The sequence below is a fragment of the Ictalurus punctatus genome, chromosome 6, assembly GCF_001660625.3.
Source record: "Ictalurus punctatus breed USDA103 chromosome 6, Coco_2.0, whole genome shotgun sequence".
In the NCBI taxonomy this organism is placed as follows: domain Eukaryota; kingdom Metazoa; phylum Chordata; class Actinopteri; order Siluriformes; family Ictaluridae; genus Ictalurus; species Ictalurus punctatus.
The window spans coordinates 23,879,612-23,893,930 of NC_030421.2; the positions used below are offsets into that span (position 1 = coordinate 23,879,612).

At 39.8% G+C, this 14,319-nt stretch overlaps 1 protein-coding gene across 5 annotated transcripts; it reads right to left on the reverse strand.

Moving 5' to 3' along the window:
* Positions 1-1,939: 1,939 nt before the first annotated feature.
* sp3a (sp3a transcription factor) lies at positions 1,940-12,526 on the reverse strand. 5 transcript variants are annotated; one of them, XM_017470562.3, is made up of 8 exons: positions 12,347-12,526; positions 11,962-12,170; positions 11,677-11,772; positions 9,137-10,159; positions 8,409-8,631; positions 7,915-8,104; positions 6,872-7,068; positions 1,940-4,618 (listed from the first exon to the last, which is right to left on the reverse strand). In XM_017470562.3, exons 2-8 carry the CDS (start codon positions 12,028-12,030, stop codon positions 4,302-4,304), a joined length of 2,115 nt encoding a protein of 704 aa, XP_017326051.1. In that variant the 5' UTR covers positions 12,031-12,170; positions 12,347-12,526; the 3' UTR covers positions 1,940-4,301. The 5 variants fall into 5 exon arrangements, with proteins under 5 accessions (XP_017326051.1, XP_017326050.1, XP_017326053.1 ...); XM_017470561.3 differs by having other exon boundaries at positions 12,265-12,526; XM_017470564.3 differs by having other exon boundaries at positions 7,915-8,002; positions 11,962-12,526.
* Positions 12,527-14,319: the final 1,793 nt, after the last annotated feature.

Here is a 14,319-nt window from a genome sequence, read left to right on the forward strand (position 1 = left end):
ACAGTTGTGAGATTTACAGACACCTACCTATATGCCTCACCCGTTGAGGCTGTTTTCCACCACTTCGCCCTACCTACTTCACGTCCTAGCCTTTATCTGGCCAGTCCAGCAGAAACTCTTCCCTGTACTCCTCCATCCACACCGGTGCAATTCCACTTTATCAGTATGGCTGTGTGGTCAGGGCTCCACGCAGGGCCGAAATCGATCTCCTCGCACCGTGGGCACTGCCTTTATTGAGGTATACAGCATTCTGCCTCTCATTCCGCTATCGGAAAAGAAAAGGCAAACACTGTACAACACACAAGGCAAAAAAGGACTCACAACACAAAATTCACCTATCTGAGTAGGGATGCAAGAGCCTTATCAGTCAGAATGCAGGTGAAGGCCATGTGAGCTGGTGTATATTCCGAACAGTTGATTCTTTACTCCATAGAAGACAGTGTAGTTAGTGGAAACTCTTGAAGACTTTGCAGTAATGGTTGTGCTCATGCAGTGGAAAGGTAAGGCTATGATTCATGAACCCTGAATCACCCTTTTCTTCATCTCTACCCCTCACTGTTACCCCCCCCACCACCACCACCACCACCCTTCCGGCAGGCCTGCACAGCGCTATTACAATATTCAGATTACCGTGCACTGGAAATTAATTGGACTAATTAACATACAAGTAAATGATGATACCGTTAACACATTTCATTAACTCAAACTGTCATTCCATGTTCGCTGTGCACTCCATATTGCATTACAATGAATTGAATTCATTAAATTATGCAAATGAAAGGTGGCAGGGAATGGACGTGTCCTTTTCTCAATATTCATAGACCTGCTTTTCTCCGGATCACATCTATGGCAAATTGACTTTAATACAGGAACATGTGCTTTGCACTTTGATGTGACAGATAAAAGATTTTAGTAGACATACTTTCAATCAAGCAAACCTTCACACCAAGAAAAAGATAACGTGGACCATTTGTGCTGCTTTGTTCATACTGGAGTGGTTGATTTCTTTTCTTTTTTTTTTTCCTGTGGAAAGGCAGAGTATACAGAACACACCACCCACTGAGCGACAGAATATTAGTGACGACTTCAGAAACTCACCATCATTTGAACTATAAGCAGATGCCAAATGAAAACTTCATCAAGAATGAAGACACAGATATAGAGCCCATGGGGGGGGGACTATTCTCAAGTATTTCCAGGGAAATCGTCTGTAATATTAGATTAATTATTCATTAACGTAAATCATCAAGAGAGTCAAGTACATTGTTAATTTTGTTCATGATGAATTATAATCCAGAAAGAAACATATGTATAATGTCAAAGTAAATCAAAATGTAGGATTACACTCCTCTACCAACATTCTAACCGTAGCCATTTCCTAATCATGATCTTCATCATATCAATAATATTCTCACCTTTTATAAAAGATGATTTATCAGCTCAGGTCACCTGAGGGTACAATGTGGTCGAAGGGTCAACTGGCCTCCTCCATTGTAGCTGTGGATGTAGTGACATCTGCTGGATTATACCCAGGGGGTTCGCACTCTCGCTCGCTCGCTCTTGCGCGCTCGCTCTCTCTCTCTCTCTCACACACACACACACTAAATAGGGTCAGATTGATGAGACATAAAAAAACAAATTCCACAATGCACAGGAACATCATAGCATCCTTGTAGGCTTTATAAAAAAAAAAAAAAAAAAGAACAGAAAAAAAGATTTTTTTTTTTTTTTTTTTTTTTTTTTAAAAACACCTACATGGAAAGTCTTGGTTCTCTACAGAACACCTACTGTGTGTGTGTGATAATGAACACTTCATTTCATGTTCTGTAATAAAACCTGCTATTTAATGAAAAGCTATCATATAAATATGTATGAATTGAATTTATATGAAACATATAAATTCAGATAGGAGAGAAAATAGGAGACCTGACAACCAGACTTCTTTTTAGTCATTTTAGTGTGAAATAAAAAGCTGCCCTCAAAAGTGGGCATTGTACAATAGTTTGAAGCTTTTTCAGGAAAAAAAAAAAAAAGACCAAATAACAATACAAGCAACGTTACAATGCTATTTATAGTGAACGAAATTATATTTGACCTCACAAACTAGGGCAACATATTAAAAATGCAAATAGAAGGAAATAGAAAAAAAAATATTATTTAGAAAACAAAATAGTGTTTCATCAATTACACTTAAGTATAACGTTATCCGTTTCAGCAAGGTTGGGTAGTTTAGCATGGATCATCATTAGCATGTTCAAATTTCTCATCCTTAATAGCTGAAACTCCTAAAAACAGACTGGCAAGTGAACTCATAATTCATGTCTGGATTATGTGGAATAATCCATCATATGAAAGTGCAAAACAATCCTGGAGATAAAGAGGGAAATACTCCTACACCATCGCTTGAAGAACAAACTGCATACTGAGGGCAAAAAATATGTCCTTCAGCAACCTGTGAAATATATAAAAGAGTTATGCTCTCTTCATAAAAAAAAGTTCATTATCAAACTGTGAGTATATAACATATTTTATATATATATATATATATATATATATATATATATATATATATATATATATATATATATATATATATATATATAATAAACAAGTCTATTTGCACATGAAATGGACATTTTTCCTCTTTGAGCAGGATCTTAAATCAGGAGTACCCCAGCCTCCTCCTAACATGGCTATGGCAGATCAGAACAAAGTCAATCAAATTACTGCAGAACCCATCAGATCCATCATGCAGCTAGAAATCTCGATACAGGTTGAAATTCTGTGTTTCTTGTACAGAACTGGCTGGCCTAAAAATAAACTGGATATTTCTTGTCGTTACATTGTGGTTTGAAGTATCAGACATTGTCTCTTGAGCATTTTAAAAGTGATTTGATTGAATTTGGTCCAAACAGCTTTAACACCGGCAGCACAGCACCCCTGTAATCGAGCACTCCTTATTCCTAAAGGATCACCATGTGGTACAGCTCTACACACGCACAACCCAGAGAGATAAAACTCCAGGCACGTCCAGACGAATCACATCCTCTTTATGCGACACTGACATGTCACCAATTTCTAGACCACAAATCTGCCCATTACATATCCAATGATTTTGATAATGATTCACTTTAGATAGTTCAGTCTTAGAAAAAATGACATACTGGAATTATTATACATATTTAAAAAAAAAAAATAAAAAAAATAATAATAATAATAAAAAGCTCATTGAAGAGATGTAGACACCACAAAACCAATTTACTATGCAAAGCCTCATATAAATATTGTGTTGCTCAAAAAGACTTAACAAATGCATAACATCTGATCAACTGTAAGAGGTTGAAGAAGAAAAAAAATGTTTTTAATTACACTGATTGTTTTTCATTTTTATAAGTTTCTTCACAACGCTTCAGTTTAAAGAGAAAAAGCTTCGCAGAGCCTTGATTGGACTAAATAAAATAAAAAGGACCACATTGAAAAAATTTTATATATATATATATATATATATATATATATATATATATATATATATATATATATATATATATATATATATATATATATATATATATATATATATGCATGTTTTCAGAGAAAAGCATCAGAAACACGTACATTAAAGACACATTTGGACATGAAGAACTTCATAACGCCCAGCACCAGAGTGGCACACTTCATTCTAATGTTCTACCCTGAACATCCTCCCTTATAGTGCGGCCAACTAACGCCACAACATACCCTACACTAGCCACAACATTAGATTAACATCACTCCCATTGACCAGACCTGGCTTCCTTTATAAAGGTTACTCCCATTCAAACAAATCCATGTCATAACAGTTGCTTTAAAGCTCGTCAGCAACTCTACCTTTGTACACAACATGAGTATGATACAAAATAAGGCATTTCAGTGTTTTTTTTTTTTTTTTTTATGGAAACCACTTTCGACGCTTTTCTTCTGTTCCATTCTTGCCATAAAAAAACTGCAGACAAACATAAATCGATATTCTATATTTGTAAAATATATTTTTATATATGTGCATTTACGTAAATGGATATATTTACGTAAATGAGAATAATCTGTGTGGGTATAAAAAGCAGGATAAATTTGAGGGAGAGGAGTCTTGTGGTCAAACTGATATCCAGGAAAAGAGACAGGAGAAGATAATAATGACACTATGCCCAAAGCAACATAACCTTGGCAGTTTCATAAAAAGTGTACTTGAATCCTTGTGAAGCAGTTTCTTTCCTGACAACTGAGAAAGTCATCTGTGTTAGTTGCACAGCTCCTGTGCGTCCACGTCACTCTGCAGGTTCACTGGCTGCGACGGTGACTAGCTGAAGCGGGATCTCTGCTGTAGTGAGCAGCTCCTGCGAGTTGGACGTGTTAACAGTAGCGTTAACGGTAGCGAGGCCCTGTACGGTACCTGGCTGGATGTTGGTGAGGATGAGTGTGGTAGCTCCTGAGGTGATGATGCTGTCAGAGGAGGCAGAGGTCTCCACGCTTGCCACCACTGCGCCGCTGCTGCCCTTCTTCTGATGCGTCTTTATGTGTTTGGCCAGGTGGTCACTTCGCATGAAGCGCTTTGAGCACTCGGGACACACAAACTTCTTCTCACCTGCCAAAGAAGCAAAGGGTATAATTTACACAAATATTGTAAAACAGTTATTAATATATATACTGAAAATATCTGAATAGGAGCTTTAGGAATGGGTCATGATCTAACTTTATTACGTCATGTTCAGGTGGTGGTCAAGAGAAAAAAAGAAAAATATATATCTTTGTTAAATATAGGTGTGCAACAATTCCTGGCACCCTTTTAGTCAATACTTTGTGCTACCTCCCTTTGTCAAGATACCAGCTGAGTCCTCTCCTATAATGCCTGATGCGGTTGGAGGATACAGGGCAAGGGATCTGAGACCATTCCTTCATACAGAATCTCTCCAGATCCTTCAAATTTCAAGGTCCATGCTGGTGGACTCTCCTCTTCAGTTCACCCCACAGGTTTTCTATGGGTTTCAAGTCAGGGGACTGGGATGGTCATGGCAGGACCCTGATTTTGTGGTCAGTAAACCATTTTTGTGTTGATTTTGATGTATGTTTTGGATCATTGTCCTGCTGGAAGATCCAACCATGGCCCATTTTAAGCTTTCAGGCAGAGGCAGTCAGGTTTTCATTTAATATCTGTTGATATTTGAAAGAATCCATGATGCCATGTATCCTTACAAAAATGTCCAGGTCCTCTGGCAGAAAAACAGATCCAAAACATTAAAGAGCCACCACCAAATTTAACCATAGGCATGAGGTAATTTTCCATGTGGCTACCTCTCTGTGTGCACCAAAACCACCTCTGGCCTTTATTGCCAAAAAGCTCTATTTTGGTTTCATCTGACCATAGAACCCGATCCCATTTGAATTTCCAGTAGTGTCTGGCAAACTGAAGATGCTTGAGTTTGTTGTTGGATGAGAGTAGAGGCTTTTTCTTGAAACCCTTCCAAACCCAACTTGTGATGATGTAGGTTAGGTAAATTATCTAACCCTAAGAAAATTTATCACAGTCTTCTTTGCTCATATTTAAAAGGGTGCCCATATTAGTGGATTGCACAGTACTGTGTGTGCATATATATATATATATATATATATATATATATATATATATATATATATATATATATATATATATATACACACACATATACATACACACACAAACACACACACACAAAATACCCTAAAGAGCAGTAAACAGTAGTAAATGAAAGTCAATATGTGGTATGACTAAATAAAATAAAGAATTTTTTTCAGAAAAAGTCTCCGGTAGAATTAGTGCAGTTTTATAAGGAAATGAGCTGTAAGTTGCAGAACCAGCCTCGGTTCTTCTGGAGATGTTGACTGTTACACTGGCTTCTTATTTTTGCAGCAAAAACCCAGCAGCCTTCATTGTGTTTTTTTCATCTGAAAAGTGTCTCTTACATAATATGCTGCTTTCTTTACTGACATACAAACATTTTTCTGCAACATTCATTTTGTGCTGGAAAACTAATGTTTGGGAATCTAAAATGTTTTTCTACTGACTTGATAAAGCAGAAGTCATAAAATAAAAAATCTATAACAAAGTTTGTACAAAAAAATAAATAAATAAAAAAAATAGGATGCCTAAAACTTTTGCACAGTACTGTATGTAATATATATATATATATATATATATATATATATATATATATATATATATATATATATATATATATATATATATAAGTTGCTTGAAGTACAGGAATAAGAAGCTCTGTGGCTTTTCTTATATTCTTAAAAATATCCAAAATTATTACTGCATACAATTAAATAATGGCCCCTAATAACTAAGATTAGGGGTAATGTTTTATGGCTCCTCAATTAATGAAATATTCCGATATTACAGTAGCCTCGATGTCTAAATGTAATTTCTGGTTAAATTTACCACATGATTTAACAATATTAGTGCTGTTTAACTTTTGTTCAAAAAGAAAAGGTACACAAATGTAAATGTCTGATAAATCTATTAAGACATTTACATTTATTCATTTGGCAAATGCTTTTCTTTACATTGATATACAACTGAGCTGAGCCATCATTTGGACTCAGAACCTATTGATCAGTAGCAGATCCAGTAAGCTGTTACATGAATTTTACTAGTGCACATTGGTGAAGATGAGAAGAAGGTCCTGAGTTGATAATAAATCAGACACTACCACAGTGCAACCACCATATCCATCTGTGCTACACTGTACAGCAGGTTAGGCCTATATAACAAACAAGCCCTAGAAGCTGGTCACAATTTGTATAGCCTGTAGAAAGAAAGGGAGAAAGAAAGAAGAGGATATGACATGGGTACCTGTATGTGTTCTCCGATGTCGCTGCAGCTCATCGCTGCGTGTGAATCTCTTGCCGCAAAACATCCAGTTGCAGACGAAAGGCCTCTCTCCTGAGTGCCAGCGCAGGTGAGCTCGCAGGTGAGATGTCTTCCCGTACACCTTCCCACAGCCTGCTATATGACATACATGCTGCTTCTTCTTCCCCATGTTGGCACCCCTACAGCACAAAGCATGCACACAACGTTATAAAGAAAGAAGTGCCATATACATATTATACACAGTCATTTAGTATACTCAGTATACATAAAAAGTGTTAGTAAGATTAACATAAAATCATAAGGTTGGTCATAGGTTTGTCGAGTTCACACACAAAACTAAAACGACAATGTCACAGTCAGGGACTTTATAAACCGAGAACACCAGCACTGGAACTCACTAGGTAAGCTCACTGGCAATTTTTAAAAAATGAACAAGATGTGATCTGAATGCAAGACTAAACAGCTACAACTTTAATTAAATTGACTTTAAATTGCTTGTTTCTTTTTTAATTGTTATAACCAGTGGGTGATCAACAATCAACAGATACATGCTATCAAAATAAACAGACAAATCCATGATTGAGCATTTAATCGCTTATTCACTGTTAAAGGCACATCTAGTGCAAGGGTAATTGCATGTTTTTGAGGAACAACCCATTACAATATGCAAAACCACAAGTGTGGTGCATTTCACAGTGGTACAATGGTTTATCACATAGTAAAAGGCCTGTCAAAGAGCATGTAGGGAGGGTGTAGCTGTGGTCGGAGAAAATAGTAATAATTGTAATCGAGCATTTCAAATGTACATACATGTCCTATAATGGACTGCAAAATGTAAGTGCATTATCGCCTGAAGGAACTGGTAATTAGCATGAGACATTAGATTTGATGGTCAGAATTCTAACACATACAATACTAGCAGTTTATACGCATGAAATGTCACAATTTGGCTTTACGTAATGCTCTCACTATTGCTTCAATAGTGCTTCAGCCATGTCTAAAGATAATAGGCTTGAATGTGTTACCTTCCTCCTCCCTCTTTGCAGTTGGGGCAGGTGCAGGCGACCCTGCGCAGCCGTTTGCCCTCCTGGCCCAGACCCTCCATCTCGTCTTCTACTAAGCGCACACGCAGGTGAGACAGGTCATTAGTATTCAGAGTGGAGTCACCAGCAAGAGACCACTCTTCTGAGTCTGGCTCCTCCTTTATCCGAATATCTAATCAGAGAAAGAGAAATCTTTTTTCTGCCATTATGGAACTAGCAATTCCACGAAAAGTCAAATTGGGTCGTCTACTTCAGCTGTCCACATTTCATTCCATTGTTAAATAAAAACACACACACACACAGACACACACACACACACAGACACAGCCTGCACATAATTTTAAGCCAACCACAAAGGACAATTCCTTTGTATAAGCTCACAGGGCTGTCAGTCCTGTTATAAACATCTTACACAATTTTAGACAAGTCTATTGCATAAAGACATCTTGAAATTTATGAGGCAGCAATAGCATTACCTCCAGGGCTGTCTGTGTCATCAGCCTGGAGCTGGAGCCCATGATCCACTGAATTAACTGTGACTGTCTGCAGGTTGGGAATCTGCCCAGAGCTGATGCTAACAGGAGTGGTACTAAGTGTACCTCCCTGCCCTATAGAGAGGGTCTGCACTGGGGCTAACGTGATCTGTTGGGCTGGGGCTGTCTGGAGCTGCAGGTTCTGGAGGTTCTGAATACCCTGAACCTGGAAAAATAGTGCAAAGACAAAATAAAGTTAATTTTCAATGTTAGCAGCTACAACTGTTGTAAGAACGTGTTGTAATAAACTTTTAAGTAACAATACTATTTTCAGTAGCGAGACATGAAAATACAAAATGCCATATTTTCCTTTTAAACATTAAACCAGAATATTTAATAAAGACAAAAATAAAGAAAGGCAACGAATAATTTGGCATAGTACATAATAAAGCCACAAAATTTTTAAAAGATCTTACTGGTCACCTATTTCTACTTTCATAGTATAATTGCTCTTTTTTTGTATACCACCTAAAACTACAGTGGTGTCTTGAATTTTTTTAGTAAACTTTGAGAGAATAGCTCTTAGCCATCAGTAGTTTATAAAAAATAAACGCAATGATACAGTTTACTTTATATGCGCTGGGCTCATTTGTCTAAATATCTTGAAACAGACTTAAGGGGACATGCCAACCGTAATAATATCTCAACTATTTCTCACTCCAAGTACCTACCTGGAAGGTCTGCCACTGTATCTGGCCTGATGGTGTGACGGTCTGTGCCTGAATGAGGAAGGTTCCTGGGTTGATGAGCTGGACGTTCTGGAGAGCCTGCTGCCCCTGTTGCTGGCCCAGCTGTCCGTCACTGCTCTGGAGCGGCACCTGCTGCAGCTGGATCACCTGCTGCCCTGTGGAAACTTGCACCTGGCTCTGAGCAAGAAATCCTTCAGTCTGCTCAGGCGTGCCCTGCGTCAGCACACCTGTACCATCGATTGTGCTGGCGGGCAACTGCGAGGACAAAGTTGATGATGATGAGGAAGATGTGGTAGGCACAAACATCTCTGCTGCATTAGTGTTGTTGACCACTAGTGTTTGCTGTGATAGCTGTTCTCCTGCTTTCTCTGAGCCTTCTGTGTTGTCCACCGTCTGATTGGTCATGATTAGCTGTCCATCAGCGGTCAGCCCCGTGGCTATCGTCTGTGCCCCAGAAAGACCTAGTGAGTCCAGATCTACACTGTTAATGGGCACAAAGGTAATATTTCCAGGCAAACCCACAGGCACGTTAGCAACCACCTGCCCCTGGCTGTTAAAGGCTGAGCTTCCCAGAGTGACTCCCTGGATCTGCTGCACTTGGCCAGTCTGGCCCATGAGGTTTGGGCTGTTGCTGAGAATGCCCGTCGTGCTGGTGCTGGCTACACTGATGGCATGAGAGCCATCAGGGAGAATCTGGATGTGCCCTGAGGCATCCTGAGCCAGCGAGGCAGCCTCTACTGTTGAAGCAGAGAATCCCAGCTGCCCATCACTTGTCTGGATCTGAGGGATAACCTGGTACTGGATGTTAGGCACTGCGTTGGCGGAGGAGTCTGTCCCTGATGTTAACAATATGGGCTGGCTCTGGAGGCCCTGAATGGGAAGAACATACTGCCCATTGGAGGTGACTATGCCCCCACCAGGCAGCTGCACAATGCTTGAGTCATCCTTGACGCCATCCCATCTTTCTGATGAGCTTGTTAGCTGCACTGATCCTGATTCTGCAGCCTGAGAAAAAGAAGATTAATATGTTACCTGAGAAACTCCATGCTGAAATCATACTTGATAATGCCATTAAACATAAGATAATTTGACAAATTCATTCTTTAGAGACACCACTTAGAGATTCTTTAGCGAATGTATCAACATATCACACAACCCTACATTCACACTAGCAAGCACCAAGTTATAGTTTGTCTTTTATGGGCATCTGGCAAGTGCTATTGTTGTCACTCGTACACGTGCACTGTTCATTTACATTTATTCATTTAGCAGTTGCTTTTATTCAAAGTGACTTACAAATGAGGAAATACAAGCAAAGCTATATATCTAGCAGAGAACAATACAAGTAGTGCTACCATACAAGATCTTTAATTGAGTTCTAGAAAAAGCAAAGTGTGCAGAGTAGAGGTGTAAGTGCCAGAGCAAGGTTTTTTTTTTTTTTAGGGGTTAATTACGTGTTCACAGACGAGGTGGGTTCAGCGTTACATTATAGGCTATGTACTAGCTAGGTTGGCAGATTGGCAAAGCAAACTAACTATATCAGGTATATAAACTCATCAAAAGCAACAACAAGCTTTATTTTTCTTCACATCTCTATACATGTTTAATGAAAGGTTATATAGGACAGGATAAGGTGAACTTCCTCCACATTTGCATGTCAAACACTAAACGGGAATTAACTGCAGGTAGGAACTAAAACTGAGTGGAGAACCGAAGAAACGTCGGACCACAGGATTCAATCAAGGAATCATTCGAGCTATTTGTTTGAATTTGTCAATTTAACCCGTCATACCTAATTTGCATGGAATTAAGACTAGATCACTTGCTGCTGCTGAAAACACGGCTCTGTTTCTCACATAGACAAAGAAGGAGAAGAAGAAAGGGAAGTTTTATTTATACAGCACCTTTCCAAAGCTCAAGGTCGCATTACAAGGTATATATATCAAATACATACAAGACAAATGTAATCAATGAAATGTAGAAAATGAATGGTCATCTGCGACTTGCTGGCATGAACATTAGGTTGTTATATGAAGAAGCCTCCCAGGCTAGCACTGTTAAAGTAACGATGGCGTCTGGGACAAGATTTTGTTTTGGTGCAAATGTTATGCAGTGTTTAGAATTAAATAAACAATATGTACATTTTAATCATTTGGATACAAATAAACATGGTGTTTTGTTGTTGTTGTTTTTTTTTTTGGTTCACACGGTGATTTTGTGGTAATCAAAACATTGCACTGGAAAGGTCACAGAGCGACTTCAGCTCGGTTGATTAGCTGATTACAAACCAAACTGAAAACAAAATAAAGTTAAATGAGAATTAGATAAAAAAAAAAAAAAGATGGTTACGAGGCTCGTTTTCGTTATTTTGCGAGACAAAATATTAAGATCCAGAGTCCACTTAGGTCAGACCGATCATGACGAATTTCGCCTTTCCCCCCCAGCTGGACTGAGTTACAGATGGGGGGTTAGATGGCAGGCGGGCAGATGAGGGGTCGGGAGGCGGTGTGTGAGGGACTTACCCCGGCAGCGGCAGCCCTGTTCTCCCCCCGGGAGGAGGGCGAGCCGAGCTCGCTGCAGGTGGCCGCCAGCAGAACGAGCGGCGACGGCGGACTGGCCTACCCACAATGGGCGGGTTCAAACAGGAGAAAAGGGGGTGGCCGTTAGTCCGGAGCCACACAGGAAGTACCACTTTTTTTAAACAACAAATTTAAAAACGTGTGAACTTCACAAAAGCACCATGCGTCCAGCTACGGCAACAAAAAGCCCTACCAAAGGAAGGAGAGAGACGAAACGGAAAAGAGTACCTGATCTCCTCTGCTACCATCTTGCTGCAGAAACTCGCTTTGACTGCTGTCCACGTCTAAGGCAGCCATTTCCTCTTGTCTCCCCGGCTGTTTGGGCGCTGTACACAGGCACGGTGCACGGACACGAAGCAAAACAGCTCAGTCGGACGTACTGCCAGCTCAACTCTCCGATCACAACAAAGAATACTTCGACAAACTGAGCTGCTTATCTGCACACAAATCGGAAAATTCAGAAGTGGCTAAGCTAACTGGCTAATGTTAACAGTTAGCACAACTGCAAAGAGATTAGCAAACCAAACCTACACACTTAGCCAGCATTAGCATTAGCTTAGCTAAGGCAGGGCTGCGGAATGCGTCTAATGGAAACGTATTGAGTCTTACATACCAGTCATTACTTGAATTACTTTAATAGGAAAAAATCTCGATTTAATTACACGCCAAGCATGATTATATTATTCGGAGGCGGGCTGCGATCGCTGAATCGAGTCTATTTTTTTCTATTTTGATTGACGGTGCGGGAAACACAAAAGGTGGAGCTTCCGATGTTGACTGTGAAAATTTGCGTCACGAACAGGATGTCCCGCCGTTCTTCTCTCCCTCTATTGGCTGCCTTAGTTCAGACTTCGGTTTCCGATTGGTCGTACGACCTGTCAATCAGTTTGAATTGCGCAACTTCCTGTTCCTAGTCTCCTGGATAGAAAACGTTGCAAACGTTAACCGTTGCTGATGAAGTGAAGTTACTGTTTTATGTTTTTACGCTGTTGTACAACATCTCTTTTAGTATTAGGACCGGGTCATTGACTTATGGTCTCACAAAAGCGTTATTATATTTATTGCCTCCCAGCGTGTATATTATATAATAATTAAATTAGTAGCGAGCTAACGTCTAGCCCAGCTTTTTGTTTGGTCATGGTCAAGTAGGTCTGTTGAGATGTACGGGTTTAACGCTAAACGTTCACAATAAAGAACAAAAAGCGTTCATGTGTCTCAGCTAGGCAAGTAACGTTTTAACTTTAAATCCACTGCAGCAAAACCTTTGCATTTGTGCTTAAATTCGTGACAAAACAAACGAAACATTTTGTATTACCTGTCCAAATAATAAAACTGTCGAAGTAAACGATGAACACAAGTGTGATGTTGCGGGATGTCCTGTTTCTCAACAGATTTTTTTTCTGTTTACTGAAGCCACAGCATACATATGTAAAGAATAAAACACACCAGGGCATGCTGTAAGAGGAAAATAATCCACAACCAAATGGCGTGATGCATTGGTGAAGTCAAGTGGCTTTTATTGTCATTTCAACCGTATACAGCTGGTACAGTACACAGTGAAACTAAACAACATTCCTCCAGGACCATGGTGCTACATAAACCAACACACTAACCACATGAGAGGACACAGAACTAAATAAGATCTACACATTTCTACATAAAATGCACTTGCAAACGTGTGCAATCAACACAAGACAGTACATTATTACTAAAACAAGACAACGGGCAAGTAAGTGACAGTGTAGCACCGATCAGTACACAGTTCTAGTGTGGAAGTATCAAATATAACAGTGCAAAAGAATGCAGTGAATATAAACATAACATACTATGACAGTATTCTGGAGATTAGTTTATACCATATATGGGCATAGCTGTTTTTGCGGTAGCAGCCAGTTAAAGTGTCTAATAGTGACAAGAAATTAATACAGTAGCAGCCAAGGTACATGTAGTCAGTACAGAAACATGCAAAAATTGCAAGGGGAGTGGTTCAGTATGAGTGTGTGTGTTGTTAGTCCAGTCTCTGAGTATTGAGGAGTCTGATGGCTTGGGGGAATAATTTCGGTGCAATTTCCAAACAAGGAAGTGATGCAGCTGCTTAGGATGCTCTCAACGGTTCCTCTGTAGAATGTCGTGAGGATGAGGGGTTGGGAGATGGGCTTTTTCAGCCTTTGCAGAAAGTAGAGATGCTGCTGGGCTTTCTTAGTTGTGGAGCTGGCGTTGAGGGACCAGGTGAGGTTCTCCACCAGGTAAACACAGAGGAATTTGGTGCTCTTGATGATCTCCACAGAGGAGCCATCAATGTTCAGCGGAGAGTGGTCGCTCTGTGCTCTCCTGTAGTCAACAACCATTTCTTTTTTTTTTCACGTTCAGAGACAGGTTGTTGGCTCTGCACCAGTCCGTTAGCCGCTGCACTTCCTTTCTGTATGCTGGCTCGTCGTTTTTGCGGATGAGACCCACCACGGTCGTGTCATCGGCGAACATGATGATGTGATTGGATCTGTGTGTTGCTGCACAGTCATGAGTCAGCAGAATGAACAGCAGTAGACTGAGCACACAGCCCTGTGGGGGCCCAGTACTCAGTGTGAT